Source organism: Solenopsis invicta, chromosome 4 (genome assembly GCF_016802725.1).
Source record: "Solenopsis invicta isolate M01_SB chromosome 4, UNIL_Sinv_3.0, whole genome shotgun sequence".
NCBI lineage: Eukaryota > Metazoa > Arthropoda > Insecta > Hymenoptera > Formicidae > Solenopsis > Solenopsis invicta.
Window position 1 is genome coordinate 8,456,670 of NC_052667.1, and position 12,416 is coordinate 8,469,085.

The following is a 12,416-nucleotide window of genomic DNA, read 5'->3' on the forward strand; positions in this document are numbered from 1 at the left end:
TTTTTTCCCCAATATTTTGGTAACAGAAATTACACTAAATTCTATAAAAATATTGCAACATCATGTTTGCAAATCATTTGATTGTTCATGCTTATCAAAATGTCACTTTTCTCCAATACAGATAACAAATTCGAAAAATTACAATCTTGATGACAAATTATACGTATTTTTATTCGAATTATTATTTCGTAATAAAATGTACAGGGATTACTGGAGAAACTTACGTGTCATTAGTTGCATCTTCGTTGAAACTTGGCGCGTTTGCAAGCTTGCCATTACTGGAAGAAGGCTTTTCTATACCTTTACCTTTATTTTTGCCTCCTCCTTTTCCTAAGCCTTTTGCTCTTTCATTTTCCGCCATTCTACCTTTCGCACTGGAATCTTGAATTAAGTTAACACTAGAATTTGACGAGGTCGGCCGACCTGATGCACTGGAAGCTGTCTGTTGCTTCTGCAAATAAACAAATTGCGCATATAAATGAAATAAATATAAATTACGTAAAAATATATTTTTGTATAGAATGAACACTGAAACAAACGTGCGTTTGATTAAATTTACTGTTTAATAACAAAATAAAAATGTAGGTTAATGAGGTTAACAAAATTGTACCTTGTGTAATGTGATTCGAGTTTATTAATTGCCTTCATCGGCTCTTTTTCCCGAATGCTGCAATTAATATTTTCTTCTGGTTTGCCAATTAACTCGGATTGCAATTGTTAGAGAAATAAATTACACAAGAGAAGACTATAGTAAAATACGATTAATCTTAGTTTTGCGCCAGATAGCATTCTCGTTGCTTATTCACTTGAAATATACAATATAAAAAAAATTATTATTGTATATATTAATATTAAAGTATGTTTTCAGACTTGTGTGGATTTTAGTTTGATTTCTGCAAGAGAGCAACACGAAGTAAGCTGTTTTACGTTATCCACAGCGATTAATTTCAATGATACGAAAGTTTAGAAACGGATTATTTCACACAGCATCGCTTAGTCCATGCGACGAACCCAATAGGTGGGATTTTTAATTCATGAATAACAAACTCAATTAATACAATAAATAATATTCGTGTATAGAGTTTTAACAAAAGGAAAAAAATTGGTCTTACGTCGTTAGATTTCTTGATCGGTGATTTTTTCGACGGTATCGCGTCATCCTCTCTCGATGGTCGATCGTCGAAATCGATCGTAAAGGCGTCGGATTTTCTTGTCGTGGATTCATTCGGCGAATCGTTTCGGTAAACGATACCGTCCGCGTTGTCGACCGCTTTATTTCCAATCGAATCCGCGCCTCTTGCGACCGTCGTTCTTCTCGAGGACTTTGTTTCTTGATTCCTCGATTCTGCAGTCGTGCGCTGAGAGAACGAATCGTCAAATTGAATATTAACTTAATTTAAAGTTAATTATAAACTTATATGAATTATTAAATAAACAAACGGCAGAAAAAATATAGAGCGTTGAAAAGTTATAATTTTTGTTATTATAAGGAAAGTGATTCAAGAAAGTTTTCCAATTTAAAAAAGTGGAAGGGAATTAAATGACTTTTTATTCATATATAACTTTTAACAAAAGAGAAATTTAGCATTGTCATATTGAAAATAATAAATAATGGACAAAATTTTAGCAATGAAAATGATGATTTATTATTTAAAAAATGTTTTCTTTATAATATAGATAAATACTGTTGTGGAAAAATTTGAGAAAGAATTGTTTATGATATAAATGTATAGTAACAAACGTCATTGCCACATTTTCACTAGTGTAACTTTACATTTGAAGAGAATTGTATTTGAGAACATTTTTTACTCTTACAAGAAAATAATACGGTATAACTTCAAAAAATGTACTTTACACTTCATTTTTTGTTATGAATATTATTCTTTAAAATTCTTATATTTTGTTTGCGATTAAATTATTTAAAAGTCTCCTTTTCATAAGACTGAATATTATTTAAAGAAAACTATATACGGTCAAAAAATTTGAAAAAATTGGAACACTTTTATATGGAATGTTTACTCAAATTTTGTAAAAAATAATTTCCTAAGAATACTCGGATTTTTTAATAGTTTTATTTAAAATTCCCAAGGTAAAATTAGAGAATTTTTTAATATAGCTATGAAATAAATTTATTTCTACGTACGTTTCGATATTTCTTAATCATTCCTTAATATTCTTTAAATCACGAAAAAGAATCACTTGAGTTTTGAATATTTTTCAGAAGGTACTAAAAAAATGTAATATAAATTAAATATGGCGTATAACGATCTGTATCTAAATTTAACTAATCAAAAGTAAAGAATTTGAAACAACAATGTTAATTACAATGCCAATTTAAAATGATATAGTGTCTTCTGCAGTCAGCAACTTTTTTTTTAACTCGTGAGTCGTAAGAGAGTGTACGTGCATGTGTATGTCATATTTGTTATAATCGATTTTACATTATTAAAAAGAAAGATCAATAAAACAATTTTGTCAGAAAAAGTGAGTTGGAATTTAAAAATGAAGTTTCCTAAAACTTTCTCTGAAAATACCAATAAAATCATATGATTTTCAAGAATAAAAAAATGAACTCCTTGAAAAAATTCAAAGTTTTCCCCGATAGTAGATACCCTGATTAAACATAAATTTATTCTGCAAGTTTCATCAAGTTCTCATGTTATATGAAAAGACTGGTGTACTTTCTCAATAAGTATAAGTGATTAGCGATTTGTCAATTATACCTACCCTAGAGGCGACGTCAGGACTTTTTGAGGGAGACGAAGGAGTACTTCCTCTCGCTCGTAAATTCGTTTCACGCTGCTTTGTCATAGCCGACTCGGGACTCGGACTCTTCGTCATCCTGGATACACAGGATTTAATTTTAGTCAGCCTCGCGAGATCGAGAAACACGTTTTTCGCTGCATCGGTCGTGGGATGTCTCCCTCTCCTCGCGTCGACACCCTCTCGCGAGACCCAACGCCGATTTGCAATCGCTGACCTCGACTCTTCCGTAGCGGCTAACTTGTGTCGTTCGTTATCGATCGATTTGCGAATGTTCTCGATGGACCGCAACGGTTTCACCGAAAACGTGGATGTTTCTTCCGATTCTCTCGTAACGTCGACACCTTCGAAAGATCTTACGCTCGAAACTGCTTCGTCTTCGCGAACTCGGAAATTTACCAAGGAACAATTCTCATCCTTCCGCGCTCTTGCGCAACTTGTCTTTGAGCGCTCTTCGTGAATCCCCTTCTCCGAATCGAATTCGAACAATCGCCGCTTGCACGTAGGCGATCGAATTTTCGCCGATCTCTTACTTTCGATGGTGCCTGCGACTTTCGCTGGTTTTCCGGAGAATCGAGTCTCCTTTTGGAGAATTCTCAAATCACTTTTACACGCGGCGTTTTTAGCTTTCAGACCTTTGCCGACTGGAGATTTTAGCGTCGATCGTAAAGTCGTATGATCCGCTACTTCGCGAGAGGGTCCCGTTGTTCCTTCCGAGGCGATTGCCACTTTAACAGGAGCTTTCGCTTGGCTGTCCATTGTTCGTAAGGAGATCCCCGGAATTGTCCGGAAGCTCGTCTGGCACGAACGTTCAAATTTCGCGCCTACGGTATCGAATCGTCGCACTTTGAAAAACTCGTCCCTCGGCTCTTCGCTCTTGCGTTTTACGCTCACTTTATCGAACGACTCCGCCAATTTTTTTGCGACTAGTACACTGTCGCGTTCACGATCTTTCACAGGGTGCGTCGAAAATTTGGACGCGGAGATTTGATCCGCGTTTGACACGGTACTCCGGAACGAAGGAGTTTTCGCGTAGATGCGACAAGTTTCTGCCGTTTTTCGCAAAGGTGAGACTCGTGAAACTCTAGACTGCACGTCGTGTCGCCGGCTACATTCTCTCGTCGGAGAAATTGTTCTCTTTGAAGTACTCGACTTCATCGGCTTCTGCGTCGTTTCGTGGGGAACGACCTTTTCGCTTGTGATCTGCTCGGCGGAGTTTGGGCGAGCGATTTTGGGATAATCCTTGGTCTCTCCGCTCAAAGCGGCTTCGACTGCCGTTTGATACTTTACGCCGGTCCCAGCGTCAACCTCATCTACCGCCACATTTTTACCCTCGTCTCTTCCTCTTTCCCGATTACATTCATCGTTTGCGGACAAATTTCCGTCCTTTACGGCGACCTGCGTCAGTCGCGCGGACCGCAAGCTTAGCGGTTGATCGAATTTCGCGCGTGCTCCCTTGGTCCCGTCGCATAAAATCGGCGAGATCGTGTCGGGATATTTTCCTACTCTAGAAAAATCAGGAGACGTCGCTCTCCGGCTGCCAACTCTACTTTCGGAGGCATCTGCCTCCGACTTGAAATCCTTTGATCCTAAAACGGACTCTCTCTGTCCACGCGTTTTGCGAACAGGATAAGTGATCGAAGTTTTGAATTTCGCTTTACCGCTGGACGATTTCATGTACGTTCCATCACACTCCCGCTTCGGTATTGGGCTCGACGCTTTTTGCAGCTTGTCGCGCTCAATACGATGATCCGTCATAGTAATCTCTTGAATGTCCATGTCAACTTCTGTCGGTGTGATACTTTTGCGAGGGAATTCCGGCGTAGCTCTCTTCCCGCCTTTGACAGTCGGCGATCTCGCTGTTTGGAAGGGCGGTGAAGTTTCATGTCGATTTCTCGATTGATTACCTCTCGCGGAGATTCGAGCATTCACGTCCTTGTAAGTGCTGCGTTTCGAAGGCGATTGACGAATCGCGCGCTGTTTCCCGTTTTGGGACTTCATAAGTTTACGGACGAGTCCTACTGATTGGAAAATGTCATCGAATTCTAAACCGTATTTGAGGTTTACGATCGAACTGGCCGACGTCGTGGAGATCTCCGAGATTTTCGACGATCTGCGAGCTCCTGTCACACTGCTGGTGACTCTGTCCTTTTTCGAAGCTCTTTTCACTTCGTGCCTAGTAACCGGAGGACTTGGAGTGTGTCTGTATTTCGTAGAACCGATCTTTTTGTGAATTGGAGATTTTACAGATTGCCTGTAGGAAGTATCTGACGCATAATTGCGCTGCTTCAATATATTTTTGGTGGAGCTTGCTGGTCTCGATCTTGGTTCGATCAACGTCGTTGTAGCAGATCTTTCGGACTCTTTGCAGAAAAATTGCGGACTCGTGGAACGCTTGTCCCGCGTAATTCCACGCGATGTGACTTCATTGTATTTCCGGTCGACGGACGTCCTAGTGCTTGCGGATCGGCGCTCGGCTTTTCCGTTCAATCGTGGAGCTGCGCTTCGCTTCGTCAATACTTTCTGATCATACCAGATCGACGATCTAGGTTCACCAACTTTGCGATCAATGCTCATAGTTGTGCCAGATCGTTCGGATTCTCTGCAAAAGAATCGCGGACTTGTGTTTCGCTTGCTCCACTCGGACGATTTGGATTCGGCAGTTTCTCTATCGGTACTCGTAGCCGTCTCGGATCGTTTGAACTCACGAGTGAAGTATTGCGGACTCGTGCTTTGTCTTGGCGAAGTTCCTCTGTCCCATATCGGTGATTTGGACTCACTCGTTCTGCGAGATTGTTCAGAGTCACTGAGAAAGAATCGCGGACTTGCGTCTCGCTTCGTTACTATTTCCCGATCGTATGACGGTGATTTAGATTCGCTAGTCGCACGATCAATGCTCATAGTCGTCGCGGATCGTTCGGATTCTCTGCAGAAGAACTGCGGACTGGTGCTTCTCCTTCTTAACATTTTCTGTTCATACAATGCCGATTTAGATGGAAGAGCTTGTCGACCGAGACTCGTACTCGTTTGGACTTTCTTTCGTTCGAAATCGGTCGTACTTCGCTTTGTCGATGCTCCCTTGCTCCACTCGGATGATTTGGATGCGATAGTCTCTCGATCCGTACTCGTAGCTGTCCCAGATCGTTTGAATTCACGACTGAAATATTGCGGACTCGTGCTTTGTCTTGACGAAATTCTTCTGTCACTCCATATTGGTGACTTGGACTCGCTCGTTCTGCGAGATTGTTCAGAGTCGCTGAGAAGAAAACGCGGACGTGTACTTCGCTTTGTTACTGTTTCTCGATCATATGATGGTGATTTAGATTCGCTAGTCGCACGATCGACGCTCATAGTCGTGGCGGATCGTTCGGATTCTCTGCAGAAGAACTGCGGACTGGTGCTGCGCCGTTTTAATATTTTTTCTTCGTACAGTGGCGATTTGGAAAGAGGAGATTGTCGACCGAGACTCGTACCTGTTTGGACTTTCTGCCGTTCGAAATCGGCCATACCTTGCTTTGTTAACATTCCTTTGTTCCATTCGGATAATTTGGACTCGATAGTTTTCCGATCGGTACTCGTAGCTGTCTCGGATCGTTTGGATTCACGATGGAGGTATCGCGGACTCGTGCTTTGTCTTGATGAAATTTTTTTGTTCCATATCGGTGACTTGGACTCATTCAGGAAGAATCGCGGACTTGTGCCTCGCTTTGTTGCTATCCTCCAATCGTATGGCGGTGATTTAGATTCACCAGTTACACGATCGATACTCATAGTCGTGGCAGACCGTTCGGATTCTCTGCAGAAGAACTGCGGACTGGTACTTCGCCGTTTTAATATCTTCTCGTCGTACAGTGGCGATTTAGATGGAGGAGATTGTCGATCGAGACTTGTATTTGTTTGGACTTTCTTCCGCTCGAAATCGATCATGTTTCGCTCTGTTCCCTTGCTCCACTCGGATGCTTTGGATCCGACAGTTTCTCTATCAGTACTCGTGGCCGTCTCGGCTCCTTTGTATTCACGACGGAGATATTGCTGGCTCGCGCTTTGTCTCGACAAAATTCCTCCGTCATTCCATGTTGGCGATTTAAATTCGTTGAGAAGGAAACGCGGGCTTGCGCTTCGCTTTTTTACCATTTCCCAACCATATGACGGTGACTTGGATTCGCCAGCCGCGCGATCGATGCTCATAGTCGTCGCGGATCGTTCGGATTCTCTGCAGAAGAATTGCGGACTGGTGCCTCGTCTCTTAAATATCTTCTCGTCGAACAGTGGAGTCACGTTTTGTCTTGACCAAATTCTTGTGTTACCCCATATTGGTGACTTAGGCTCGCTTGTTCTGCGAGATTCATTGAGGAAAAATGGTGAAATTCTTCTTTGTTCCGTTAACGTTTCCCGATGAAGTAACGGCGATCCGGACGAATCGGATCTCCGATCGATGCTCATAGTCGTGCCAGATCTTTCGGACTCTCTACAAAAGAACTGCGGACTTGCGCTGCGTCTCACAATTATTTTTCCATCGGACGTTAATGACTTGAATTCATTATTCCTGGGATAAATTCGCGAAATGGCTTCCGCCTTTGTAACGTCTCTCGTCGCGAAGCTTCGCGGACTCGTGCGTTGACTGAATGTCTCGGTGTCCGAACCTTCCCTTTGTCTCGCGTGCATTTCGTCGACCACGCGGGTTCTGAACGACGGCGGACTTTTTGCATTTTCGAGAATCCTTTGTCTGCTCTCTGAGGTCCCGCGGCTACTTCCGCTTCTCGCGCTGATCGGGGAAGTCCCGGCTATCTCGCTCCATGGTCTGAGAACGCACAGTCGAGTAAGCAAATGTAGAACGACTTTGAAGCGGGAGATTCGCTAAGAGAGGCGTGCTTTTTCTTACAGCGGTCGGCCTTGTTTTTGGACCAGCGCCCAAGCTAATTAGCGCTAGTTGTTGATTTTTTTTTTTTATAGTGACGTCGCGCTGTTACAGTTTTCTCGCAGCCCGGTGTTAAATCTGCCTCGCGTGAATTGCGGTTAAATGCGTCGCGTATACGATGATAATTAAGAATGGTTTTGCACGGTTCTTCGGATCGGAGCAGTGGCGCTCGTTCGCTCGTTTGCATACTTGTTAGATTAATCGAATTAATTACTCTTCTCCGGACGCTCATCTATTCAACATTTTTGCGACTCTGCCATATTAGTTATCCACCGTGTATCCTTTTTTTTTTAATGTTCGCTCTAGTTTACGACGATGAGGCGGGGGTTAGATAAACACATATTAGAACAAAAACGATCTCACATACGTGATATTATGGTCTTCCTCAGTCTATCTCCTTTTCCTTTCGGAAATCTTTGCGATACACATTGTTAGCGCAATGTACTTGTAGTAGTCGAAGATAGCGATTGCAACTACGGCGGCGTGTAAATTAATTCTGGCAAGCAGCGGCGAATTGTTAGCGGTTGTCGATGATTGAGATTCGCAATTATTTACACAGCTACATAAATATAATAGACTTAATTTCTAATCGCGAGAATGTGTCGTACGTGTGGCCTTTATTTTTCAGAAAACACAGATACAATTGTATTTGATATAAATAACCAGGATTTTTTTCGTTTTGTTTTTCTTTTTTTTTAAATAAGCTGAAAAAAATGACTGGGATAATGAAGAGCATTAATGTTCTTGATTTCCTGGAAAAATAAAATTGAAGAAAATACCTGGTTTTTTTTCTGATTTTTTTTTTCTGAAAAATACGGAATAATACGACTGTGATAATGTGTGACAGCTTTATTAATTAATTATTTACCCCGATAAGATAACATTTATTAAATTACATGATGAAATCTGGCATAAAAGTTATAATCTGCAATTAAGGTGTATTTACAAATATATACAGATGTGGAAGTATTGAATTTTTACAAAATATTTATAACTGTTAAATTGTTGCAATTTTTCATGAATTTATGGTACCATATTGTGCAAAATTTGCATAATGTACTTTATGTACTTATTAAAACTTTTAAATGTAAAAAAAATCTTAAAAATCTTTGTGTAAAGAACAATAAAGGTAACATTAGCTTAGATGAAAAATCTAGAAAATTACGGTGAAGAACAAATCTGAAAAACGTTTTTCTCTCAAAATTTCTGAGAATTTTTCTGGAGTAAGAACATTCGTACGACATATCGTTCTCTTTAATTGTCTACTTACAATATCAGTTTTAATAATGTGAGAAACGTCCTTACCTGGAATTCGATTTTGTCGGAATCACTTGTTCCGATCGCTTCCTTGTCGAAGTCGACTGTTTCGACATGTTACTTCTTTTCGCGTTCGTGTTCTTGAATCGTTCGAGTCGCTCTTCCGCCTGAGACAATTTCTTCGTGACGTTCCTCTTCGAGAGCTTGTCGGGGGCATCCACCATAAGATATTCTGGAAATTCCTCACCCTCCAAATCGTTTCTCACACGATGCTTAAGAGTCTCGTCGAATCCCATCAGATGGATCTTCGCCATCATGCGATTTCTCTCCATCGTCTCCTGGTCTAACATTTCTTCTTGCTACGCACAAGATATTAATAATGCAGATATAAGATAACGATATTCGTATAACGCGTTCAATAAAGTAACTGCTGCGTTGAATGAAATTTTATAGAAGAAAGCAGTTTCATTAACAATAAGGTAAATATTTAGCTGGATACAGATGAGAAAATTTTTTTTGTTAGATTATAAAATAATTATATAAGACACTCAGGAGACTGATTGTTACACAGAAAAGAAACATTTTTTTGTTTTTTTTTAGACTTTTTATTTTTGAAATGTTAAATATGAGTGTTGTTGAGATTAGAATGTAAACAGATATAATTTGCTTGAGGAAATTTTATATAGTTTCATCAAGACAGATATGTTCTTCAATATTATTTAATAATAATTTTTATAATAATTTTTGAGAAAAAAGATACGGAAAATAAAAATATATTACCGAATATTAGAATCTTTTAATATTACATTTATTGTTATTGAAACAATTATATTATGCGAGATATTATGCTCTTTAGATGACTGTTATAATATTAAAATAAAAATATATTTTTCTAAAATTTAAGATTATCAAATTAAAAAAAATTATACTGTATATAAATAAAACGATCGTTGTTTCATATGTATACATATGTATAAGTAAGAATATAATTTTCAATATTATGAAGGACGTGTTTTAGCAATGTTACAAATTTTCGATATTCTCGCAGAAAAAACGGTATCAAACATTTGTTCAAGTTTAAAATTAAAGTATTCTGCTTAATAATCATTGTTTCATATATAAGCAAAAATATAATTTGAAGCAATGATTAATATAATATCATAATAATTGTTAGAATATGTTAGTTTTAATTTAATACTAGTTTTTCTATGTAGAACATTCAAAACATTTTGCAGTATTGCTAATTATGCTTAAACGTCTTTTATAACTATTTTGGTGGTTTAAATTATTTGCAGATTTGTATCTAGCTAAATTTTTAGATAATTTAGCGCGTGTGTAGTTAATAGGTTTCGTACAAAAACCGAACCAGATAAAAAAATTAAATTTTCAGGAAATAAAGAAAACTCGTCTTTAGTTTATTATATAAATATGATAATTTTTCTCCGGGTATATAATAGCTGTAAGAACAAAGTTGTAAGCATTGATAAATATGAAAATTTATTTGAATGAAAAACATAAAAGACTTTGGACTTGTTTGATTTTTGCAGGAAATTTATATTTACTATCTTCTTATTTTTTTTACACTGAGAAAGAAATGGTATTTATGTCTTTAATTGCGTGGTAAAATAATTATGGTTTGGAGCTCCATTTTTAACAAAGTTGCTGACATTGGTTAATATATTAAGGACTTAAAAAAAAAAAAAAAAAACTTTTGGACCAATTTGATCTTTTTAAGAAATTTTATATACATATACTACTTACTTATATTTATATTTCTTATTTAATTCTTAGCAATACAAAATTGTTCACAGCGTGACGTTATAGAGAATGATTTATTGCCACAACCCAGATTTAAGAAAAAATGGACTTGTTTGGTTTTTGTAGAAAACACTATTTGTATATTTTTATATATTTGTGTATGCGCTTGTATATGAAATTGTTATTTTCGTAAAAAAATTTCAGTTTTAGATACACGATTACATTATATGTATACTTTACGAGACACATCAATTAAAAATTAAACAAAGCGTTGATATCTTGCACAACCAACCTCATTGTCATCTTCGTGACGGTAATAACCATTTCCGAACGTGGCGACGCGATTCTCAAGAACATACTCGTCCTCGTCGTCGATGTGACGACGCATGGACGGTCCGAATGATTCGCGAGTGATCTCTTCGTGGTAAGAAACGACGGGCTTGCCACCGTTAATATTGCTGTTGACGTCCGCGCGCGCCACGCGTTTCATGGACTGCCGATTCACCGTCACATTACCGTTCTTCTGCGTTGCTAGACCGTTTGTATTTGCTTGCTTTCGCAGCTTGTTCTCGAGCGGTTCCAGCGGGTAGCTCCTGTCGATTCCCTTCACGGTAGTCTGTCGCCTTTCGTCGAACATTTGCCTCACCTGTGCGACAATCAATGCTCTCGAAAGATAGTTCAAGTGAAATTTTAAATTAAAATTGAAAAGAATGAGTAGATCCTGAGATAACAAATTAGTTCTTTGTGATTATCTCCGGGTATATTGCATCCTTAAAAAGTTTTAGACTCTACATTTAAATTTAATTTTTCTACTGTTTGTATTACTTTATAATTATAGTGATAATTCAAGCAAGAATTATAATAGTATAACTTTGTATTAAATAAATACTTTTTTATACAATAATTTACAATTCTCTTTTTCCAAAATGGCTTTTATTTCTCAGAATAAATCTTTTTTGAAACGCGAATTATTGCAAAATTTTTTTCTGTGTTATTTCTATAGAGTACAGCTATAAATTTTTATAAAAATGTAACAATGAAAAAAGTTATCACTTTTTTTTAGTAAAAAACTCATTTTACAAAAATGTTTACCTTCGTGATTATTTTTAATATGTTACGATTAATTTTTTGAACATGTTACAATTCAAATCTTTATTATACCGCTGTATTTTTATATTCTACAATGTTTAAAGTATGTTCAGTAATTTTTATTTTTTACTTCAAAGAGTGAAAACTGTAGTTACGGTAACCGGTTAAATGCTTTGAGGTCAATTTGCCCTCGGCGTGACTATTACAAAATTAAATTTTGTAGCATATGAAACGATTGGTTTTAATGTCAGAATAAAAGGCTCTCTACATCTTTCGTCTAAGCTCTCTCTTTCCTTCTGATTTCATTTGACCTTTGAAGAAAGTTTTATATCCTTTGACACCATGACACTATTGGACTACATCAGCTTCTTGATTCTGCATTTCACTTTATCATCTTGACGAAGGCGCGAACAAGATTAAGAGGAAGTGCAGGATTAAATGAAAATGCTATGAGAGTCGCGCACGGTGGCAAAGGTGAAGGCAAGTTTGTCGGAACTCAAATAATGTGATTAAATATTGTCGCGCATGTGAGACAATTAAATCAAAAATTAAACCAAATTAAATAAAAAATAGTCGGCGTATACGTTTCGATCCTTGAGGTTTGTGGATCTTCCTTAAAGTAGAATTGATC

At 37.9% G+C, this 12,416-nt stretch overlaps 2 protein-coding genes across 3 annotated transcripts in view; one reads left to right on the top strand and one right to left on the bottom strand.

Annotated features, from left to right (window-relative positions):
- LOC105196291 (neurexin-3) overlaps positions 1 to 12,416 on the top strand; it is a 502,597-nt gene that overhangs the window by 5,445 nt on the left and 484,736 nt on the right. The gene's annotated exons all lie outside the window — the stretch shown is intronic.
- Positions 1 to 12,416, bottom strand: part of LOC105196285 — a 52,024-nt gene that overhangs the window by 2,746 nt on the left and 36,862 nt on the right. For both annotated transcript variants that reach the window (XM_011162107.3, XM_011162106.3), the window contains 5 exons: positions 10,989 to 11,342; positions 8,987 to 9,297; positions 2,728 to 7,564; positions 1,113 to 1,358; positions 225 to 451 (listed from right to left, as the gene is read on the bottom strand). In XM_011162107.3, the coding sequence (XP_011160409.2) occupies positions 225 to 451; positions 1,113 to 1,358; positions 2,728 to 7,564; positions 8,987 to 9,297; positions 10,989 to 11,342 (5,975 nt within the window). The remainder of the gene's footprint in view (positions 1 to 224; positions 452 to 1,112; positions 1,359 to 2,727; positions 7,565 to 8,986; positions 9,298 to 10,988; positions 11,343 to 12,416) is intronic.